We start from the raw sequence: 21,392 nt of genomic DNA, 5'->3' as shown, positions 1-21,392 counted from the left end.
CACTCGAGGAATCGAAAAGGATAAAGAGCATCGGACATGACAAGCCTTAGCAGACAATGAGACATGACAAGCCTTAGCAGACGATGATGCGAGACATGAGAAGAGAGCCAACAAACTAAGTGCATCTGAGAAATGAGGAGCTACGGAAGAATACTCTAGAGCAAAAAGGATGACACGAGAAGTGAGCATCTGAGGAGTCGAAGGAAGTTGTGTGAGGAGCTAGATCCAATTGATCGAGCAAGTGAGATCGGTTGATCAAATATAAGAATTGGTAAACCAAACCTACAGATCGATCAATCAAATATCACATTAGCAGAGAGAAATGATCCTTTGAGTGGATGACAGTGGCAGCCACATCAACAAATAGTCATATGCCATGTCAGTAAACGACAGAGAAGTTGGCCGTTACAACATATAATGCTAATCCGCCATGTCAACAAACGATCGAGCAAGCGACCGTTGCATGTATAAAAGCTGATCTGTCATGTCAACTTTTTCGATCGATCGAACAGTTCAATTGAACATACCTTAACAACACTCTAAACAATGTCTATAAATAAACACGAGGAGCTCAACTATAAAGACACACTCAAATTTCATTGTACTCTTGTGCTTTATTGCTATAAAATATTTCTCCGCCTCTTAGACATTTCCAAAGAGGAGAAGATGGTATAATTCTTGGACTAGTAACTGATTAATTGTAAATCATGTAAAAATACTTAGTCTCTTTCGTTTATGTATTTCATTTTATTTACTTAATTCGAATGTTTCCCTACGCTATTCTCCACCGCAATTGGTCGATGATCGTAACGAACACTTTGTTTGGTATTACGAGCTGACCGCATAAAAGTATGATCGAGGAATACCATGCGAAGGTGGAGAAGAACCAAGAAAACCATGGTTACAAGAAAGACAAACCAAGGATGCCCATAATACATGATTGTTGGTCTAGTATCATGGTTGTCAGTGTCCTAATGAAGTAGATAGAAATCCATTAGCTGCCAATGCTCCTCTCAAAGATCATAAGCAAGATAGTGTCCTTCGCTTTTTAGGTTACTAATTTTATTCCGTGCGCCTGCTAACAAATAACTTCCCTATATCTTCAGTAACCACATTACTCCTGTCAAAACAGAAAAACAGATCGAAATTAGATAAATTCTATATCAAGAGAAAGATGTAATTATATATATCTACATATAGTGTGGATCTTTTTTAGGGGTTTCCTAGGATAAATCATGGCAACTTCCTTTGGTTCCTTATGAGAGAGACACAATCAATCAGAATAGAGGTTAAAAACAAAATTATACTCATTGTGTTCTTTGTATGGAAATCAAGGGCCAAAGAAACACTCCTTTGACAATCAGAAATATATTTATGCACATGTCAAATCTCATAGGAACATCATTTAATATAAATCTTAACAAATTATGGATCTAATCTCAATAGGATGCTACAAGAAGAAAGCTCGCATCCGATGAACCGCACTCATTTTGGTATTAGTAAAGTATAATTATTGGTTGAGGTTCTTCATATATTTTTCTAATATGCTGCTCTAAAATTTAAATGATATTGATTGTATAATTATTATAGACTTGCATTCAAAAGCAACAAACTAAGTGAAAGACATTATAGGATCAAACTCATTCTAGTGATGCAAGAGACACTAAGAATGTTTTTTTTTTTTCATTGCCAAATTACATAGATGCTTTCAAATGAAATCTCAGCTACTTTTCTTATGATAACAAAGGGAGAAGATCAAGTTAAAAGCTAACCTTCCACGGAGCTGGGGTGGTACTAACGAGCCATCATGTGTGTCCGGAACATTTCTTAGATGTAATAATTTTCCTCTAGGATGCTTCTTAGGCGGTTGATGATTGTTTGATCCATTTTCTTGTCTCTTTCGTGATGCACTTTCTGCAACTGCTGCAGCAACTCTAGAGGAATGGTCATTGCCAACCATTTGGTTTGATTGCAAAGCAGGTGATGGTGCAGCAAATAGAGCTGATACACTTGGGAGTCCCTCCAGTGATGGCGGTGGCAAGGGAGAGATTACATTTGGATGTTGATTTGTTGCCATGTTACCACTGGGATACAATGTGTGAAGGGAAATGAAGTGAAGAAGATTAATATCAATAATATGAAGAACCCAAAATACAAGCTCTCCTTATATTTTGAAAATCAATAAAAAAAAAACAGTATAACAATCATAGACAAAGAATTCTATCATGATAAAGATACTGCATTTGGGTTGTTTTTCAACGACTCAACATCTGTCTAGTTTCTGAACGACACTGGTATTTAGGGGAAAAAATGGAAACTTTAAAACTATCAGAAGCTAGTTATATGAACTCTATAAAGATTACAACACCAATGCCTACAACCTCGAAGGCTCGAAGGAGAAATTTCTTCCATGAAAACATGGTGAAAAACTATTACAACCCCAGGAGTCCAGCACTGCAATGTCAATAAAGAGAAAAGGAAAGTGAGAAGGAGAAGGAGAAGACAAATGAGGAAGAGGTGAAGAATCAAACGGGAGAGAGAGGTAGAAGAAAGGTACAAGAAGAGATAAGAAGAGAGAATTTTTATTATACTTTCCCTCTGATTTCTGAAATAGTATTAATTGGTATAAGAGCCAATCATGGGTGATGATTTCCAACAAACCATGTTGGAATTTTCCAAAGAAATACTAGAAGATCATAATGAACAGCATACTCTATATGCCCAAGAATGAGAAGAAGAATAAAAGTGCTTCATGCAGGTCTCAGCAATTTATGAAAACAATAAAAGCTATCCAAAGGTGGCATAGGAGAGACGGCAAAGACCATCAAACTCAATACATGATGAAGATAAAGGATCAAAGGAACCTCCTAACTACTCAATGATAATTATCCATGAAGTTCCTTAGTTCCCAGTAATGCAAGCACCTACCACCACCAACTTGCACGCTATTTCTGTCCTTATCATTTATGAAGAACATACAATTTTATCAGCAAGCAAGCAGCTCCCAATAGATAAAAAAACAATATGAGAATCTCAACTTTTTGGTGTTGATTGCCAATTAAGAATGACACCAAGAGACCAAGGTATACTTGGGAATTTAGCTACTAAAGCACTAATGGGCACTAAGACTATAACGGTTGATTTCCTTATTCTTCCATTAACAAAATTTGATGACATAGTAGATACTGAATGGTCAAGCACGTAGGGTTCCATCCTCTCGGACTTCAACACCATGAACATGGGATTCACAAAGCAAGGAACTACAGCTGCAAGGGACACGACAATGACCACAATTAACATCTTTAGAAGAAGAGCAGATAAGTGCTCCACATGAACACATCTATCTGATCACCCACTTGCAAAACAAAGGGAACCACCGCCAACAATTCCCACGTACCTCGTGCTTGGGGTCAAGCACAAACTCGAAACCTTATGAACCTAGTCCACCTCACAAAATGATAAGATCCTTTAATGGATCTTTTCAAATAAATCTATTAATTTTATTTCCTTTTTAAAATAAGTTTTAGATTTTTTCTTTTTTATTTTAGATAAGTTTTAATTTGACATTTTCTCATGAAAATGTATTTTTATTTTATTTTTCTTTTACACCTTTTCTTTTGAAAAGGTAGTTTTATTTTATTTTTCTTTTAGACCTTTTCTTTTTGAAAAGGTAATTTAGGTCTCTATTTAAAGAGACGTTATGTAACTTTGGAAGATAAGCAATTGCCCTTTTAATTAATCAATTTCGTTTGATTATTGGAGGCCGATCCCCTCGAAGCGATCACCCTATCCCCCTTTTCCCTTTCTCTTTCGATTTTTTTCACGTGATAGGCCCTTGGGTTCCTATCAACTTGGTATCAGAGCAAGTTCATTTCATCTTCGTCCTATAGTATCTCGCAGCAACTTCAACAAGCGCATGGTCTTAACCCGACTTCAAGAAAAGAAAATTCACTCTGTCATGGCGACCGGAGGATCTCATCCTGACGCCAAATGGGCCTTGGAATTTGAAGCTAAGCACGAGACAAGGATGGATAAACTCGAAAAAACTATGGCATCGTTGGTCACAATAGTGCAAGAATTGAAGGATCGTTTAGAAGCAGATTCCAGCTCAAGCATACTAATCAAAAAGGGAATAAATCAACAATCTCGACAACATTATGACCAAGGAGCAAACTCAAATGAAGATCGAGAGCACAACCATCTACGTATGAAGGTGGAATTTCCTCGCTGGGAGAACAACGATCCGATTGGATGGATTTCAAGGGCTGAAAAATATTTTCGCTTCCACGGCACGTCGGACAATGCAAAGGTAGAACTAGCATCTATAAATCTTGAAGGCGATGCCATCCAATGGTATGACTGGCTTGAAGCATGCCATGGGCCTCCAAAATGGGAGGAATTCAAGGAAGAACTCATTAATCGATTTGGTCCCTCCGGTTATGAGAATGTTGATGGAGAATTGGCCAAAATTCGACAGACTTCAACCGTACTAGAGTACCAAGGGCGATTCGAGCGACTCTCTAATCGAACACGTGATTGGTCAGAAAAGCAACTACTAGGCACTTTTATTGAAGGACTTCGCCTTGATATACGACGAGAAGTAAAAATGAATCAACCCCGCACCATGAAGGCTGCCTTATCCTTTGCACGACTACAAGAAGAGAAGATCAATGAGGAAGGAAGAAGAAATAACAAGGTAATTCGTGAAAACCCATCACATTATTCAACACCTCGTAGATTGACAAAAGAAGAGATCAAGGAAAGGATGGCAAAGGGATTATGTTGGCATTGCGATGAAAAGTGGCACCGTGGTCATCAATGCAAGCAAAAGAGGATACTGATGATTGAACCAATAGAGAACTCTGAGGAAGAAGATGATTTCTATGAAGGTGAAACACAAGATAATATCAACGAAGTACAAGATGACTCTATGGCAATATCAGTACATGCCTTAGAAGGACTACAAACTCCACAAACAATGAAGGTAAAAGGATTCATTAAAAAGCAACCAGTAATGATACTTATAGATTCAGGAAGCACCAACAATTTTCTAGACTCAACCTTAGCAAGAAGGCTTAAACAAAAAATAGAGCGAGCATCTACATTTGATGTTAAGGTGGCGGATGGAAGATCACTTACAAGTCCAGGAAAATGCGAAGGTATTAAAATTATCTTACCAAATTATGAATTAATCACAGATCTTTTTCTTCTACCCCTGGATGGATGCGATGTTGTACTTGGAGCACAATGGTTGAGAACATTAGGAGACATAATATGGAATTTCTCTCAACTAACAATGCGCTTCCAAGATCAAGGAAAAGAAGTTTGCATCAGAGGCAAGAGACAAGATACTATCACATCAATCAGTAGTTATCAGGCAGAGCGGCTATTAAAGAAAGATTGCTCCATTTTTCTTATGCAACTCTCCATCAAAAAGGATCATAAAGGTACCTCATATACCCCTCCAGAATTAGAGACACTTCTTTCTAAATTTTCTATGATATTTGCTGAGCCAAAGGGACTTCCTCCATCACGTTCACATGATCATCGTATACCTCTAATACCGGGGAGTGCACCAGCAAATGTTAGACCTTATCGCTACCCTTACATACAGAAGGAGGTAATTGAGAAGATTGTACAAGAGATGCTTGAAGCTGGTATTGTTCGCCCAAGTGTAAGCCCATACTCATCTCCAGTACTGCTTGTGCGAAAGAAAGATGGAAGTTGGCGAATGTGTGTAGATTATCGGGCACTCAATAAAATTACGGTGAAAGATAAGTATCCCATCCCCATCATTGATGAATTACTTGATGAATTAGGAGGTTCCTCATTCTTCTCAAAATTGGATCTTCGCTCAGGCTTCCATCAGATAAGGATCTATCAGCCGGACATTCCAAAAACAGCCTTTCGGACTCATGATGGTCATTATGAATTTTTAGTCATGCCTTTCGGTTTAACTAATGCACCTTCTACATTCCAAAGTTTGATGAACGATATTTTCAGGCCTTATCTCCGCAAGTTTGTTTTGATTTTCTTTGATGATATCCTTGTTTATAGTTCATCATTCGAAGATCATTTGCATCACCTTTATAAAGTACTCACTCTTTTACGTGAGCATTCCCTTTTTGTGAAAAGATCTAAGTGCAGCTTTGGGACAACTAAGGTGGAATACCTTGGTCATATTGTAAGTAAAAAAGGAGTAGCTACTGATCCCTCAAAGGTGCTAGTTATGAAGGAGTGGCCCACCCCAAAGAATATCAAGGCATTACGTGGTTTTCTGGGTCTCACAGGTTATTATCGTAAATTTGTAAAAAATTATGGAAAGATTAGCGCTCCACTAATGGCTTTGTTAAAGAAAGATGCATTTAGATGGTGTCCTGAAGCAGAAAACGCATTTCAAAATTTAAAGGAGGCTATGACGACAACACCAGTTCTTGCACTACCTAATTTCAATAAGCAATTTGTCATTGAAGCCGATGCATCTGGAGTTGGAATCGGAGCAGTACTTATGCAAGAAGGACAACCATTAGCTTTTACTAGCAAGGCACTATCTCCTCTACATCAACAGATGTCAATTTATGACAAGGAAATGTTGGCTATCATACATGCCGTTACAAAATAGAGACCCTATCTTCTTGGCCGACGCTTTCAAATACGAACTGATCATAAGAGTCTTAAGTTCATCTTGGATCAACGTATCTCAAATATGGATCAACAAAAATGGATCAAGAGACTTTTAGGATATGATTATGAAATCGTTTACAAGAAGGGAACGGAAAATACAGTAGCTGATGCTTTATCTCGCCTTCCTAACCAAATAGAGTTCACTGCTATATCCTTAGTAACTTGCAAAAACTTGGAGAACATAAAAAAAGAGCAAAAGGAAAATTCAGCGGCACAGGCTCTCATCCAAAACATATTACAAAATTCATCGCCAGAACCCCACTATTCTTGGGATGGAGAAATTTTACGATATAAAAATAGAATCGTCCTTCCAACAAACTCAGAAGAAAAGGAAGTAATACTGGAGGAATTTCATTGTTCACCAATTGCAGGGCATTCTGGCTTCCTACGCACGTATAAACGGATTTCAAGAGCTTTCTATTGGAAGGGAATGAAGAAGGATACCAAAAACTTTGTTGCTGAATGTGATATATGTCAAAGAAACAAAGGAGAAAATGTAGCAAGACCAGGTCTTCTTCAACCCCTTCCTATACCTGAACAAATTTGGACAGACATTTCCATGGATTTCATAGATGGGTTACCCACTTCACAAGGACAAAGTACTATCATGGTGGTCGTTGATCGTCTGACAAAGTATGCCCATTTTTGTACATTATCGCATCCTTATACTGCTGCCCGTGTTGCTCAAGCATTTGTTGACCATATAATCAAACTACATGGTCTACCAAGATCTATTGTCACTGATAGAGATCCGGTTTTCACAAGTAAATTTTGGAGAGAATTATTCCAATTGCAAGGTACTAAACTTAATTTTAGCACATCTTACCACCCACAGTCTGATGGACAAACAGAGGTTGTTAATCGATGTTTAGAGAATTATTTACGTTGCTTAACTGGTGATAGACCCAAGGAGTGGGTTCGTTGGCTTCCATGGGCAGAATGGTGGTACAATACGACCTACCACTCAGCTACTAAGATTACCCCATTTGAGGCCGTTTATGGATGTATACCACCCTCAGTTAGCTCATACACACGTGGATCAACAAATGTGCATCAAGTCGACCAAAATCTACGCACAAGGGACCAAATATTGCAACTTTTGAAAAATAACTTATGCGATGCACAAGCAAGAATGAAGCAATTGGCCGACATGCATCGTTCGGAAAGAGAATTTGCAATAGGAGATTGGGTTTTTCTAAAACTACAACCATACAAACAAGTTTCAATTCGTCGTTCAAACTCTATGAAGTTGTCACCGAAATTTTATGGCCCTTATAAAGTGATGGAACGTATTGGACCTGTTGCTTATCGCTTGGAGCTTCCACAAGATTCTAAAATACACCCTGTATTTCACGTGTCTTGTTTAAAGAAGAAACTAGGCGATAAATTTACTCCTCAACAACATCTTCCTGAAGTGAATTCAGATGGTGAAGTTAAATTTCAACCTCATGCTATTTTAGAAAGGAGACTTGTGAAGAAGAACAATCAAGCAACGGTTGAGCTATTAATTCAATGGGACAATTTATCTATCGATGATGCAACATGGGAATTATATGATATCATTCAAGAAAATTTTCAGAGTTTATTGATAAACAACCTTGAGGACAAGGTTGTTTTGAAGGGCGGTGGAATGATAAGATCCTTTAATGGATCTATTCAAATAAATCCATTAACTTTATTTCCTTTTTAAAATAAGTTTTAGATTTTTTCTTTTTTATTTTAGATAAGTTTTAATTTGACATTTTCTCATGAAAATGTATTTTTATTTTATTTTTCTTTTACACCTTTTCTTTTGAAAAGGTAGTTTTATTTTATTTTTCTTTTAGACCTTTTCTTTTTGAAAAGGTAATTTAGGTCTCTATTTAAAGAGACGTTATGTAACTTTGGAAGATAAGCAATTTCCCTTTTAATTAATCAATTTCGTTTGATTATTGGAGGCCGATCCCCTCGAAGCGATCACCCTATCCCCCTTTTCCCTTTCTCTTTCGATTTTTTTCACGTGATAGGCCCTTGGGTTCCTATCACAAAACAATCACGAATTCAGCAGGGCAAGAAAGATTATGAACCTAATCCACCTCCCAATAGGTCAACCTCTCGACGAGTTGAACCATAATATAGGAGAATTGCACCCATTAAAAAAACCCTAACCATCGTAAGTCGAACAGCGACAAGTTGTAAAGAGAGCGAGAGGAAGCAAGGGTTACCGATTCCGGGAATTAGGAGGCGGAATCGAAGCCGGCAGCCGCGGCGGAGCGGGTGAAGAGAGAGGAGGAGCAGCAGATTCCTTCACCTCGTCGATCTCCTCCTCTTCGTCGGAGGCGGCGTAATCCACCAGCGCTGACATGTTCGCCTCCTTCAGCTTTTTTTGTTTCTAGGTGATCTCTAGTTCATTTTAGAAGACTCTTCAGAGAAACCCTCAGAATTTCAGAATTGTTAAAAAAATACTTTAGGATTTCTAAATTCATTTATATTAACATTCTTAAAAATAGTTTAATTTTATTATTTATAATAAATAATAAATAATAAATAATTTCACATTTTCACCAATAAAAAAATTATGTCATTTTTAAACTCAGCCATTTTATTTTCAACTATTAATTAATAATTTCACAGATAATAAGAGTTTAAAATTTTGAAGGTTTTTGAGATTTTTAAAACTGTAAAAGTTATTTTCCGACAAAATATAAACTGTGGAGGTGTGAAATGATTTGTTCCCCTTGTATCGATAAGACATTCCAGATCGAGGCAAACCGATTCAAGATTCCTGATCGAGATGGACCAAAAGCCGGCGGAGATCAGCAGCTCCAAGATGTTCGGCGGCTACAACCGTCGCTTCCGCCACTTCAGCCCCACTCTGGGCTGCGCCATGACCTTCACCGTCTATTTCCCCCCGTCCTCTTCCCCTTCCCAGAAGTTCCCGGTACGCTTGCCACTTCTCTCTATTTGGATTCCTTTTTCTTTTACTCTGGCCACCAGATTAGTGACCTTATTTTGTTAATTTATGCTGCATTATTGAAATTGTTAATCTTTTGTACGCGATAATGAAGCCTGCCTTTTAGCCTTTCCTCTTGGATGTGCATCTGTGTTTCACTTCTAAGGTTACAAAATTAGGATATTTGGAAATAATAAAAAAAGTCATTTTTATAAATTTCTTTGTATTATACGTAACAAAGAATTTTCTTCCTTGGGTATTGTACGGAACGTAAACCTAGTGAACTCTTTCGTCACTGAAGATCTGGACGAGTAATGACTAATCCGAATTCATCTTTGCAGTTATTTAATATACAAGAATTTTCATTTTTGAATCGACGTTTTATGATAATTATGCTATAATACTGTAATGCTTTGTTGACCTTGTCCATTTTAGATTTTTGTTATAAATAAATAAAGTAGAAATATGAGACGAGCTAACGTGTTGAGGAGGAGACATTTTATACAGGCACACATTGGGCCTTGTAGTATTGATAAAGCTTTTTGTGAAGCATGATTCATCATCCATGGGTTAGATGCCCTATTTTATAGGCATGAGTATCATATGTGGGAGGAAAATTTGGATGAGAATAGCATTGGCACTGGGGTAAATCAAAGCAGATATGGAAGAAATAATCTTTCCTTTGACACCCCCTCAAGCTGAGATTCCACTGATAGATAAAGTTTCAAATAGAGATATCAAGTGGCCACATAGTCTAGAAGAGGTCCACCAAGTGTCTTAGAGGTTTCAACTTTGACAGCAATCGATCAGAAATAACTCAGCGAACTTTGCTGGTTGAGTTGCTCATTTGATTGTCCTTGGCTTCACTTGGTAATTGGCTGACAATAGTGACATGCAGACAGGATGCAAGAGATCACAGATGAAAAAAATGAGTTGAAGGAAATGCACTCATGGCAGTTGACAGAGTATCGTGAATATGTATAGTGATGCCGCAATAAGGGATGTCAAACTTCGTTTCAGCATTAATGGCTAGGGCATCGACAGAATGACTTCATCTGGAATTGGACAAGGAGCACCTGTTGAAGAACATGAACTTTGAGGAGCTGTCAAAGTAGTTGTTAGTTTGTTACATTTTGTGGCTTTAGCATGGATGAACTGGATGTTTTTCGGGTGGATTAGTGCCTTGAAGCTACTGCACACATGTGCTACATCTTTCATGCTCTGTTGAACATATGATAGATTAACTTGGTAACTAGACAAAATAGGAAGGAGGATGATTAAATTGGCTTTTCCATCTGTACATAAATGATTTGTAATGTTATTGCATAGTACTTCATCATATTATTTGTCACATAATTATGATACAATTAGAAACAAATGGATAAAATCAGGGCAAAGAAAAGTAGATAAAGGAACAATTTTTTCTCCTAACAAGATTATTACATTACCTAGACTTCTGGATGTAATTTGATGCTTTTTCTTCTCCTTGTACAGATTGCAATTAACTTGTCACTTCTGATTATGACTTTTGTTTTGTATATATGTAGTTTATTTGATTTTTTCTGGTCTTTGGTAAATTTTTTTCTGAAAATTTACAATAAAACAAAATTGGGGTGTTCTGTTAGTTGCTTTGCTGATACTGCTTCAAGTTTTTGGCCTAACCAGTAAACTTCAATATTATGTCAGATCCTTTACTGGCTATCTGGATTGTCATGTACCGATGAAAATTTTATTATCAAATCTGGAGCACAGCGAGTTGCTTCAAGTGAGGGCATCGCTTTAGTTGCTCCTGACACATCTCCAAGTAAGCTATTTGCTAAGGAGTAATAGTTACTGGGATTTAGGTGTTCTTTTTCTTCTTTTATCCTTCAATATTGCTTTACTACCAGATTTTTTACAGAAAGCCAATGAGCATAGGAGATTTGTCATACACGACTCATCCCAGGCAATCCGATATTAGTGACTTTAAGATATCTCTTTATAATAGTTCCCTATTTGGGGAGAAGTTTAAAAGTCTAAAATGAGATAGAGATTGTCCTTGAATGCATTATTGAAATTCTGATGTTACTGAGATATTATATATTTTTGTATAAATTTATTAACAAATCATTTTGCACAAGTTTGTCAAAATCATTGTTCAATATAGAAGCCACTTATTATTTTTTCAATTTATTAAAGTTCATCGTCAAAGAAAAAACAATAGAGCAAAAAAGGATTAAGGTATTTCAAATTAGTGTATCACCTTTTAAGAGAAGTTTATGACTTTATGCTACTTTATGACATACAATTTTGGGGAACCACCATCATGTTATCACACGGTGATGGGTATCATTTTTCTTTGTCAGAATGAGATGCGAAGTGCAAATTTTATCCTCCTGCTCTGCCAGCAATTTCTATACTAAATTAGAAAAACCATATTCAGGTGTATTTCTATGTGTCCCATAAGCATCATAAATATTGGTTCTTCGTGTTTGTTCCCACCATTATTACTTTTATGGTTGATAAGATTTAATGTGTTTTGAATTTTGACTGCTCAGCAGATGGACTAGGATTATGCAGCACATAATATGTTTCTTTGTGGTCCACGCAGGGGGGCTAAATGTGGAAGGGGAGGCAGATAACTGGGACTTTGGAGTTGGTAAGCATAGAAAGATCATGTTTTAAGCATATTTGATTGAGTGAGATTCTATCTCCCTTTCATATTTCATTCAAGCAAAGAACATTGTTGGTTCCACAGGATAGTGTTTCTCAGGGACTTTGAAAATCTTCCTACATGCCTTTTTGGTATGCAGCTGAACTAGGTCAATGTCTAAATCAATTGATAATATGATGCACTGGAAATTGATCATTGCTTTGAGACAAAAAAAAAAAAAAAGCTGGTGAAGCATGGATGTGGCTTTGATGTATGTGGGGAAGAAACAAAGATTGCAATTTACCTTCCAAATTCAGTATAACTATATAGAATTACCAATCTCATTCTGAATATGTAGCTTGTATTTTTAAGCCTGATTGGAACATATAGATCCAATATTATACTTCAGTCTGCATTTTTATTTTTAGTGGGTCTACTTTGTTCTCCACACACACACACACACATATATATATATATATATATATATATATATATAGAGAGAGAGAGAGAGAGAGAGAGAGAGATGATACCTTGCACATCCTTACTCTGCACACTTATGGGCGATCCTCGTAGGTCCAGGCCTGGACCGCCCATGAGTGTGCAGGCTAATATATATATATATATATAGAGAGAGAGAGAGAGAGAGAGAGAGAGAGAGAGATGATACCTTGCACACCCTTACTCTGCACACTTATGGGCGATCCTCATAGGTCCGGGCCTGGACCGCCGAGGGTCGCCCATGAGTGTGCAGGCTGATATATATATATATATATATATAGAGAGAGAGAGAGAGAGAGAGAGAGAGAGATGATACCTTGCACACCCTTACTCTGCACACTTATGGGCGATCCTCATAGGTCCGGGCCTGGACCGCCGAGGGTCGCCCATGAGTGTGCAGGCTAAAACTTATATATATATATATATATATATATTAGTGCCTGCAATATTTAATGAGATTATGTTCATCTTGGATTACTTTACTTTGCATTTAATAAAACTATTGAAGCATAACACGTAAATCATAATTTTAGGAAATGAACCTATCAAAAGTTCACACAAAACTCATTTACATGAGTATTATATAATTCGTGTAATTTATTTATGCAGCTTCTTTATCCGATATTTGAATTTTCATTCATATAAATTGTCTTAGGTTATTTGACAGTTACTTTTGCAATAGGCCAATAGCATAGGGGGAAAAACAATTCCTATGTTTCATTCTCATAGCAATACTCTCAGAGATAATCTCTAATTTGTTAAACCCTTCAAGGTAATATTACCAATTAAAACTAATTTTTTGTTTCAAACCTATCTGGAAATTACTAATAACAGGGAAATTTTCTATCCTCAGATTGCATATCAGTTTCAAAATTGGCTTTAATTTTCAAGTCTAGTCCTTAATTCGCATGTCTTCCCTGCTGTATGATACCTACTGCTATCTCATTCTTAACATTAAGGAATAATTTCCTGTCATTTCTTGATCGAACTCATTTTTTGTTTTCTGTAGGTGCTGGGTTTTATCTAAATGCCACCGAGGAGAAGTGGAGAAATTGGCGTATGTATGACTACATCATAAAGGAATTACCGAAAGTTCTCACTGAAAATTTCGAACAACTTGACATCACAAGAGCATCAATCTCTGGGCATTCGATGGGTGGGCATGGCGCATTGACTATATACTTGAAAAATCAGGAAAAATATAAGGTACTCTGAAATGTTGGCTTGAATTAACAACAGCTAAGTAAGAAAATTACATAAGTGTATGTCAGTTCATCTTGCTATTGCTTTCAGTCAGTTTCGGCTTTTGCACCCATTGCAAATCCCATAAATTGCCCTTGGGGTCAAAAGGCATTTTCAAACTATCTTGGCAGCAATAAATCAGACTGGGAGGTATGCATCTTGCAATTAATCTGTCAGATAACTGTTGAATTCTTGAGAACATTAAAATTTAACTTCTATTTTCTATTACTTTCAGGAATATGATGCGACATCTTTAGTTGGAAAGACCACCAATATTTCAACAACCATCTTAATTGACCAGGTATTAATATTGTTTTGTTTATTTACAATTTTTTTGTCGGCCATCTTTCTTTTGCCTTTTGCAAAGTAAATGCATCCTTGATGGTAACACCTTTTCTAGGATGCTTGGTTTCAGGAATGGAATAGCATGATTAAGGAATAAAAGAAGAAATAAGTATTCATTAGTTTAGTTTATGAAATGAAATAGATATGAAACAATTATTTTTATATTTGGTTCATAAGAAGTTAAAGAATAAACAAGGAATAGTTTACATAATGATTAAATATCTCTGTATGAACTATTTTATCTGCCTCGTCTAACTTGCATGATCTACTCAGTCGGGTGTGACAAAACTTCCCTACCCATTTGCCCTGTCCAACCTGACCAGGCTAATTGGCCCTTTAGTCCATTTTCCTATTTTGAGTGACCTTTCAGCTCATGCGACCCGTTTGACTCACTCAACTCAAGTATTCTGTGCTTTGGCACTCCAGTTTAACAGCAGCTCCAGTCAGATGATTGCTAAAACTCGTCTAATAGTTCTTTACCTCTAAAGATTTTGTAGCATTGTGCCATCCACAGTGTGTAAAGAAGCCAGCCTGGTGTGATTTTGTTTCCAGTGGTTTCCAATGTTCCTAAACAATGCACAATTCCACCTGCACCACACTTTGGAGAGAATCTAGCTATCTTACTTGATATGAGTTCATCACAAGTTATGTTCCAGCCGGAAAAAAGCTATTTGGCAGCACAAAATGGGTACTCTTTTAAGTTTGCAGCATCACTTATATTCCCCTTGGACAAATACACAATCGACATCATTCAATACTATGATTCATGAATTATAGCTTTGATTTTTCAATGATACCAAATTTTCAAATTCTGACACAATTGTGATTTGAATGACAGGGAGAGAATGACAACTTCCTTCACAACCAACTTCTTCCAACTAGCTTTGAGGCAGCCTGCAAAGCTGCAAACGTTCCATTAGTACTTCGAATGCAGCCTGGTTACGACCATTCTTATTTCTTCATCTCAACCTTCATAGACGACCACATCCACCACCATGCCCAAGCTCTCAAATAAAAATCTACCACCAATGCTGCTGTTTCTGGACACAGAAGATGTATCACTTTTCATAGCAGTACTTTATCAGCTTATCGGTATGTTTGTGTGCTTGCTTGTTTCAACTGAACCAGGTATTTCACTCTGTATTGGCTAAAACTTTCTTTTAAGAGTTGCAGGTCCGTAGCATGTTTGTTTCCCTACTTTCTTGATATTATGAAAAATATGATTTCACTTGGGATTTCACCATTTGCATTTCATAACCCTTATAGGTAATCCTTAGTCATTTGACAGTCGACTATAACCTAATCTAGTATTTTGCCCTCCTTCACATAATCTGGGGATTGGCTTTGAGAGACGCATGAAGTGTGCGTAATTACCTTTTGTAACAATAAAAAAAAATCTAGAGTACGGGTTTTAACACTAATTCTAGCTCCCTCCTCAGTACTTAATGTTGTATGATAATTATCAACAATAACTAACCCTAATTCTAAAAGACATGATAGACATCAAATGCTCATTTGATTTTGTATATTAAATCCAACATCATATCTTATTGAGCTAGGTTGAGTTGGAGAGGCCCTAGCAAGGCATATACCATAAGGTAGGGGCCTGGTTGAGCCATGAGTGAGCTAATGCTCGAATTGTGTGATAACTATTCCTTCAAAAGCTAACCCTAAAGTGTAGTGTTTCCTTGGCGAAAATGCGGGATGAGGGAAAGAAAAAAATAATTCAAGTGTCGTTTTCGTTGAAATTGTGCGTAGATTTAAAGGGAAGTCCATTGCTTTTTATTTTATTTTATAATTTTTTAAAAAAATGATTTGTTATTTCATTAATGCTAACAATTATTTGAAACGCACAAAATTTAAGTCCATAATATTTCGAAGAGATTAGCATTCCCTTAAGGTATCTTTTTATGGGGCTAAGACACATGAGGAAGAGATACGATAGGAGAAATCTTTTATGAAAAGCCTTTAGATTCAAATTTTAAATGTTTTGTCCATAAGCACAAAAAATTTGATTGTTACACTATGTTTGAGACGGGGCACTAAAGTTAAGTTAGATTTATTAAAGGCATAAATTGTCACATTAACTTTGTGTGTGAAATACAATGTCCAATCGACATATCCATCGACACAAAATCTTTCTAAAGATACACATGATAAGAAGGAATAGTCGACAACATATGAGTCACCACTTTTTTAAAAAAAGAAATATGGCGAGAACAATAAACATGTAGAACAATATTATCCACTCAAGTTCGAAAAGAAACACCACAAGAATAATAATATTGCTATTCTCATTTTTTGAAAAAAAGGAAATATTACGAGAATAATATCATTCATCTCATCTTCGAAGTCAATGTTGCCACCCCCAATATATTGCTACAATGATGCCTTTTCTCGCATAAGTAATGGTGGATAATATTCAAGTTCCTAGTCTTATCATGAAGCAATCACGTATCCACTTTGCCTCACAGTTTGTGGACAAAAAAAGTCGAAATAATTTAGGCATCTTTTGTGGAAATATGTTGTCTCTCGAAAGTGTGCACATAAGTATCGTGTTAATAAATACTCAAAAGAACAATTAATAGAATCAGAGTTTTTTTTCATTTTAGATTTATTTTTAAGTAAATCATGAAAATATCCTTCATTATTTTTAAAATTCTGTCATTTTAGGATTATAATTATTGACATTGCTACTTGAGGTGACCCGGCCCAATATATGTATAATATTAAAATCTATTTTAAACTTTTTATCTATTTTTATTTTCTTATATATTATTAATTTTTCAATCTCTTCATCTTCTAAATTTGCAAATATTTAAAAATTAATTTCCAATTTTAATAAATTTATATATGAATATCTTTAATGAACGGTTGACTAAAAAATAATGAGATGATTGGTCATTTAATATGAGTATTTTTAATTTATCGTAATAGTTAATAGAAAATTTCTATGGAAATGTGATGTGAGTATTGCTATGCAAACTTTTTATTAAATTATTTTTCATTACAATAATTTAAAAAGGCAAGAGGGTATTTTTCGTACATGACGTAGATTCTTAGGCATTTTTGAAACATATCAAAAGATACATTTGATGCCACCTCCCTCTTTATTTATAATTATAAGATAACCTAAAAAATCCTAAAAGATCATTTAGAAGAGACATTATAACCCAAATAAAGGTATAAATTGAACCTACAAATCAAAATTGTCCTTACTACTTAGAAATATTAAAAAACTAATTAAGCTCATCTAAGTTGACTTGAATTAGGTTGACTAAGCCATATAATTTATTGTTGGTCAAATCTACTTCAATTGTAGCTTTGACTTTAACATCCTCAATTAGCATCATCTTTTTAACCTTTCTTTTAGCCCTAGTAATCGGTAATCAACAATATCTAGATAGGGATGTTTTTTTTCCTTCTGGCCTTAGCTTGTGTATAATGTATTGACATTTCACGATTGAATCTCCAACAAAACATGTGTAATAAAATTCATAGGGAAGATCTAGATGACAATAACCTCCGAGACAACACAATCTTTGCTACTTAAATCAATTGGATTCTTTGTGTACTCTTAACCCCACCTCCTCCACAAGTGTACCTCTCGAAGGGTTCACATGAAACTCTTCTACTACTAATGACCAAACTTAACCAACGACATGTCATCTCAATAAAGTTTTGTCCTCATTTTGTAATTTTAAATGAATATACGGTGACAAATGATGATGACACTTACGTCAAGCGCCTCTCATGGCCAGCTCCACGACTGAATGAAGGGTGAATTGATGTTGTTCTTGCTAAGCTATGAACCGAGAAATTTGACGATGTTTGATTAGGATTCGAGTACATAGTTTAGATCTAACCTAGCAATATTTACCCGTGCGAAGAAAAGCAAGATAGCGATATCTCATTCTCATAGGGAGAGGGCCACAAAAGAGTAAAGACACATTTTGTACTAAGCAATGCGAGGTGGGTTTAGGTTGGTCCAATGCCATGTATTTTGCTCCCCACATGATGTCCAAAAGTTCCATGGCTAATTACATCACCTCATTTGATGAGTTCATTTCTTGAAGCATTTGGGACCCCTTCTAGATCTATTTAGATTCATTAGATGTGATATTCAATGAGTTCTCGATGTTAATTACTAGGGAATAACCGATGTCAATCTCGTAAAGTTGAAACAATATCGTAGCACATGGCTAGCTATAATTCCTCCTTGATATTAGCTAGTGGCCATATCACTTTTGACGGATGGTACTAAAGATGTTAGGAGCTAAGTTTAAACTTTCATCGACTTTTCATTCACAAATTTTCCATCGTCTAATAATTCTATCATTATAATTATCAATCTCTTTCCTTTCAAAAGCCCTCTAAAGACAAAGGACTACAATTTTGTTCCTTAAATTGTGTGTTTCCTTCGGAGGACTCCAAGTGATTTAGCTATTATGAGTTGAGCTAATTAACTCTCACCCGATCGATCGGAAAGCCAAATTGTAATCCTTGGTCGAAAATCTTATGGCCGGAGGGTCCCCTCTATGGAAATTCTCGTTCCAACCTAAGGGACAAGACCTAAATGGAACATAGTGAGTTGTAAGAGGCATGAAAGGAGAGGTATAATTTTGTTCCCATAATTAGCCTTTTGCTTTACGATGGTCCTGCTCCCCTTTTGGAAATATCTGATCTGGCATGCATGAGCTATACCTTTTGATTAATTAGTGAAGATGAGTCATTTTTATTAGCTCTAAAATTATTTTCATTCGGTCATCATGATTTCTTTCCTTTTATTTCATTATGAGGCCAGCGATTAGAGACATTTGAGATGAATGAGTAATCTTTTACCCTATAAATGATATCAAGGGTTTCTAAAAAAACATTTGAAATGGTATTTGATCTGATAGTAAGAATAGGGGACCCCATTTAGCAGTCAACACCGCGAGGAGGGCCAAAGGCCTTGGCCGAGCGGATAAGGAGGGCGACGACCAGCTGAAGCTTCCGAGCGGAAGCAATACACCCCGCCGGAGTCGGGGTTCCGACGCTCATGATGAACAGTAGGAAAGGCCGAGCAGAGGGCCTGCTCGGCCGAAGGAATAAAACATCAACGCTGCGAACAGTCCAGAGAGCACATGACCAGGAAGCTCCCGCGCGGATCAGAACACCCGATCGGCCGGACGCGAGGAAACCGCCGACCGGTCGGACGATCGACGGGGAGTAAGAAAAGGCAAGGATAGAAACATCTTCTGACAGCAGATGATATGCAGGATCTTAGGATATGCGCTCACTGTCTCATCAAAGACGTGCTCGTACTGTAGCAGTAAGGAGTCAGGCAAGCTCCTCTGACAAGCCCATACTGGGTATGGGTTGAGGACACGTGTGTGTGCCTCGGTATATGTACATCAGCCTCCTCAGAAGTCTATATAAGGTCTCCACTTCTTCAACCGGAGATACGCGAGTCTTCATCCGGCAACCACTTTCATCTATTCCTTCGCCTAACTTGAGCGTCGGAGGGCCGTCGCCGGGACATCCCTCCCAGCTCGGTTTTGTTGCAGGTTCGCCGGAGCACTCGAGGATCCAGCAGGGAGCGCCACGTCCCCAGCGTTCGTTGACCCCTGGTTCGGACAGGATCAATTTGGCGCCGTCTGTGGGAACGCACCTGCATCTGAGCAAAGGCAATGGACGAGGCTGGAAGAATACATACCGTGGCACTCTCACAAGAAGAGTTGGACGCTCTGGTCGAGATAAGGGCCGCCAAACTTGTGGAGCAAAAACAGAAATCAACAGTCGAACGACCGGAGCAACAAGCAACGTCTGCGTCAGGTGGCCGAGCGGAAGCACCTCCAGCCACTGTCGCATTCCATCGAGCCTTATTTCGTACCCCTGAAGCCATACCAGCTCGAAGGGATAGAGGATCTTCTTCAGACGAGATGCCTAGGCGAGATGACAGAAAGGGGAAAGCTCCCCGAGCGGACTCATCTCCCGAGCGGATCAATCGCCAATTTTCGGAGGCTATCCTGCGAGACCCTCTGCCCAAGCACTACGTGCCTCCGACGATCGGCGAGTACAATGGAACAACTGACCCGGATGATCATCTGGGTAAGTTTGATAACACAACCACGCTCCATCAATACACCGATGGAGTAAAGTGCCGAGTCTTCCTTACCACTCTCTCGGGATCGGCTCAACGGTGGTTTCGAAGGCTGCCGGACGGATCCATCACAAGCTTCAAGGACTTCCGAACGGCCTTCCTCCACCACTTCGCCAGCAGTCGGCGTTATCAAAAAACAAGCGTAAGTCTGTTCGCCATCAAGCAAGAGGCCCGGGAATCGCTTCGAGCTTACATCCAGAGATTCAACCAAGTGGCGATGGACATTCCAACGGCCACTTCGGAAACCATGATGAATGCCTTCACACAAGGCCTAGTGGATGGAGATTTCTTCTGATCGCTCATCCGAAAGCCGCCCCGGGATTATGATCACATGCTACACCGAGCCAACGAGTACATTAACGTGGAAGAAGCGCAAGCTGCCCGGAAAAAGGAAGCTCCAACCGAGCGGGCACCTATTCAGGCCGAACGGAAACAGCACGCCGCTCATCAACCGCCGAGAGGACCAAGGGCCGAAGCAATCCGCTCCCCTCGTGTAAGGTCCCAAGTACAAGAAGTAGCTGCCGCTCAAACCAAGCCAAAGAAGAAATGGACCCCTATGTTCTGCTCCTTCCACCGGACGGATACGCACAACACAAGGGATTGTCGAAGTCTTCCCTTCGTGGCTAATCCCGTTCCCAGGAAGGCCGAGCGACGGTCTCCTTCCATCGACAGGAGGCGAAGGACCCATGAAGCCGACCGGACTCGCACCGAGAGGCGACATCAACAGACGCCCGATCGGCATAGATCTCCAAGGCAGGAAAATCGCCGAGCGTCAAGAGAACGATCCCGGCCGTCCGCTCGGGAAGAGGAAAATAGAAGCAATACTTCCCGAGGCGAGATCAACGTTATTGCTGGTGGGCCGACCGGAGGAGACTCCAACCGAGCCAGAAAGGCGGGCGTCCGGCAGCTACATA

The 21,392-nt window shown here is 38.1% G+C and overlaps 2 protein-coding genes across 3 annotated transcripts; one reads left to right on the top strand and one right to left on the bottom strand.

The window, feature by feature from the left end:
* Positions 1-874: 874 nt before the first annotated feature.
* Positions 875-9,028, bottom strand: LOC121997681 (stress response protein NST1-like). Its single transcript, XM_042552234.1, has 3 exons — positions 8,889-9,028; positions 1,773-2,084; positions 875-1,120 (listed from the first exon to the last, which is right to left on the bottom strand). Exons 1-3 carry the CDS (start codon positions 9,026-9,028, stop codon positions 1,063-1,065), a joined length of 510 nt encoding a protein of 169 aa, XP_042408168.1. The 3' UTR covers positions 875-1,062.
* Positions 8,923-15,573, top strand: LOC121997680 (S-formylglutathione hydrolase-like). 2 transcript variants are annotated; one of them, XM_042552232.1, is made up of 8 exons: positions 8,923-9,059; positions 9,415-9,604; positions 11,303-11,420; positions 12,207-12,254; positions 13,756-13,952; positions 14,040-14,138; positions 14,224-14,289; positions 15,172-15,573. In XM_042552232.1, the coding sequence occupies exons 2-8, from the start codon at positions 9,458-9,460 to the stop codon at positions 15,346-15,348; spliced, it is 852 nt and encodes a 283-aa protein (XP_042408166.1). In that variant the 5' UTR covers positions 8,923-9,059; positions 9,415-9,457; the 3' UTR covers positions 15,349-15,573. The 2 variants fall into 2 exon arrangements, with proteins under 2 accessions (XP_042408166.1, XP_042408167.1); XM_042552233.1 differs by having other exon boundaries at positions 8,925-9,059; positions 9,424-9,604.
* The last annotated feature ends 5,819 nt before the right edge of the window (positions 15,574-21,392 follow it).

This window comes from Zingiber officinale, chromosome 6A (assembly GCF_018446385.1).
Source record: "Zingiber officinale cultivar Zhangliang chromosome 6A, Zo_v1.1, whole genome shotgun sequence".
Classification (NCBI taxonomy): domain Eukaryota; kingdom Viridiplantae; phylum Streptophyta; class Magnoliopsida; order Zingiberales; family Zingiberaceae; genus Zingiber; species Zingiber officinale.
The sequence above is the reverse complement of the archived record's forward strand: the minus strand, read 5'-3'. Positions and strand labels throughout refer to the sequence as shown.

What these genes read in the sequence shown, in the direction of transcription:
- LOC121997681 (XM_042552234.1), bottom strand. Translation starts at nt 9,028, where the DNA reads ATGTCAGCGCTGGTGGATTACGCCGCCTCCGACGAAGAGGAGGAGATC. An exon ending in CCTCCTAATTCCCGGAATCG is followed by an intron (nt 2,085 to 8,888) that starts GTAACCCTTGCT and finishes ATTGTATCCCAG; the next exon opens with TGGTAACATGGCAACAAATC. An exon ending in CCACCCCAGCTCCGTGGAAG is followed by an intron (nt 1,121 to 1,772) that starts GTTAGCTTTTAA and finishes CTGTTTTGACAG; the next exon opens with GAGTAATGTGGTTACTGAAG.
- LOC121997680 (XM_042552232.1), top strand. Translation starts at nt 9,458, where the DNA reads ATGGACCAAAAGCCGGCGGAGATCAGCAGCTCCAAGATGTTCGGCGGC. An exon ending in CCCCTTCCCAGAAGTTCCCG is followed by an intron (nt 9,605 to 11,302) that starts GTACGCTTGCCA and finishes ATATTATGTCAG; the next exon opens with ATCCTTTACTGGCTATCTGG. An exon ending in TAACTGGGACTTTGGAGTTG is followed by an intron (nt 12,255 to 13,755) that starts GTAAGCATAGAA and finishes TGTTTTCTGTAG; the next exon opens with GTGCTGGGTTTTATCTAAAT.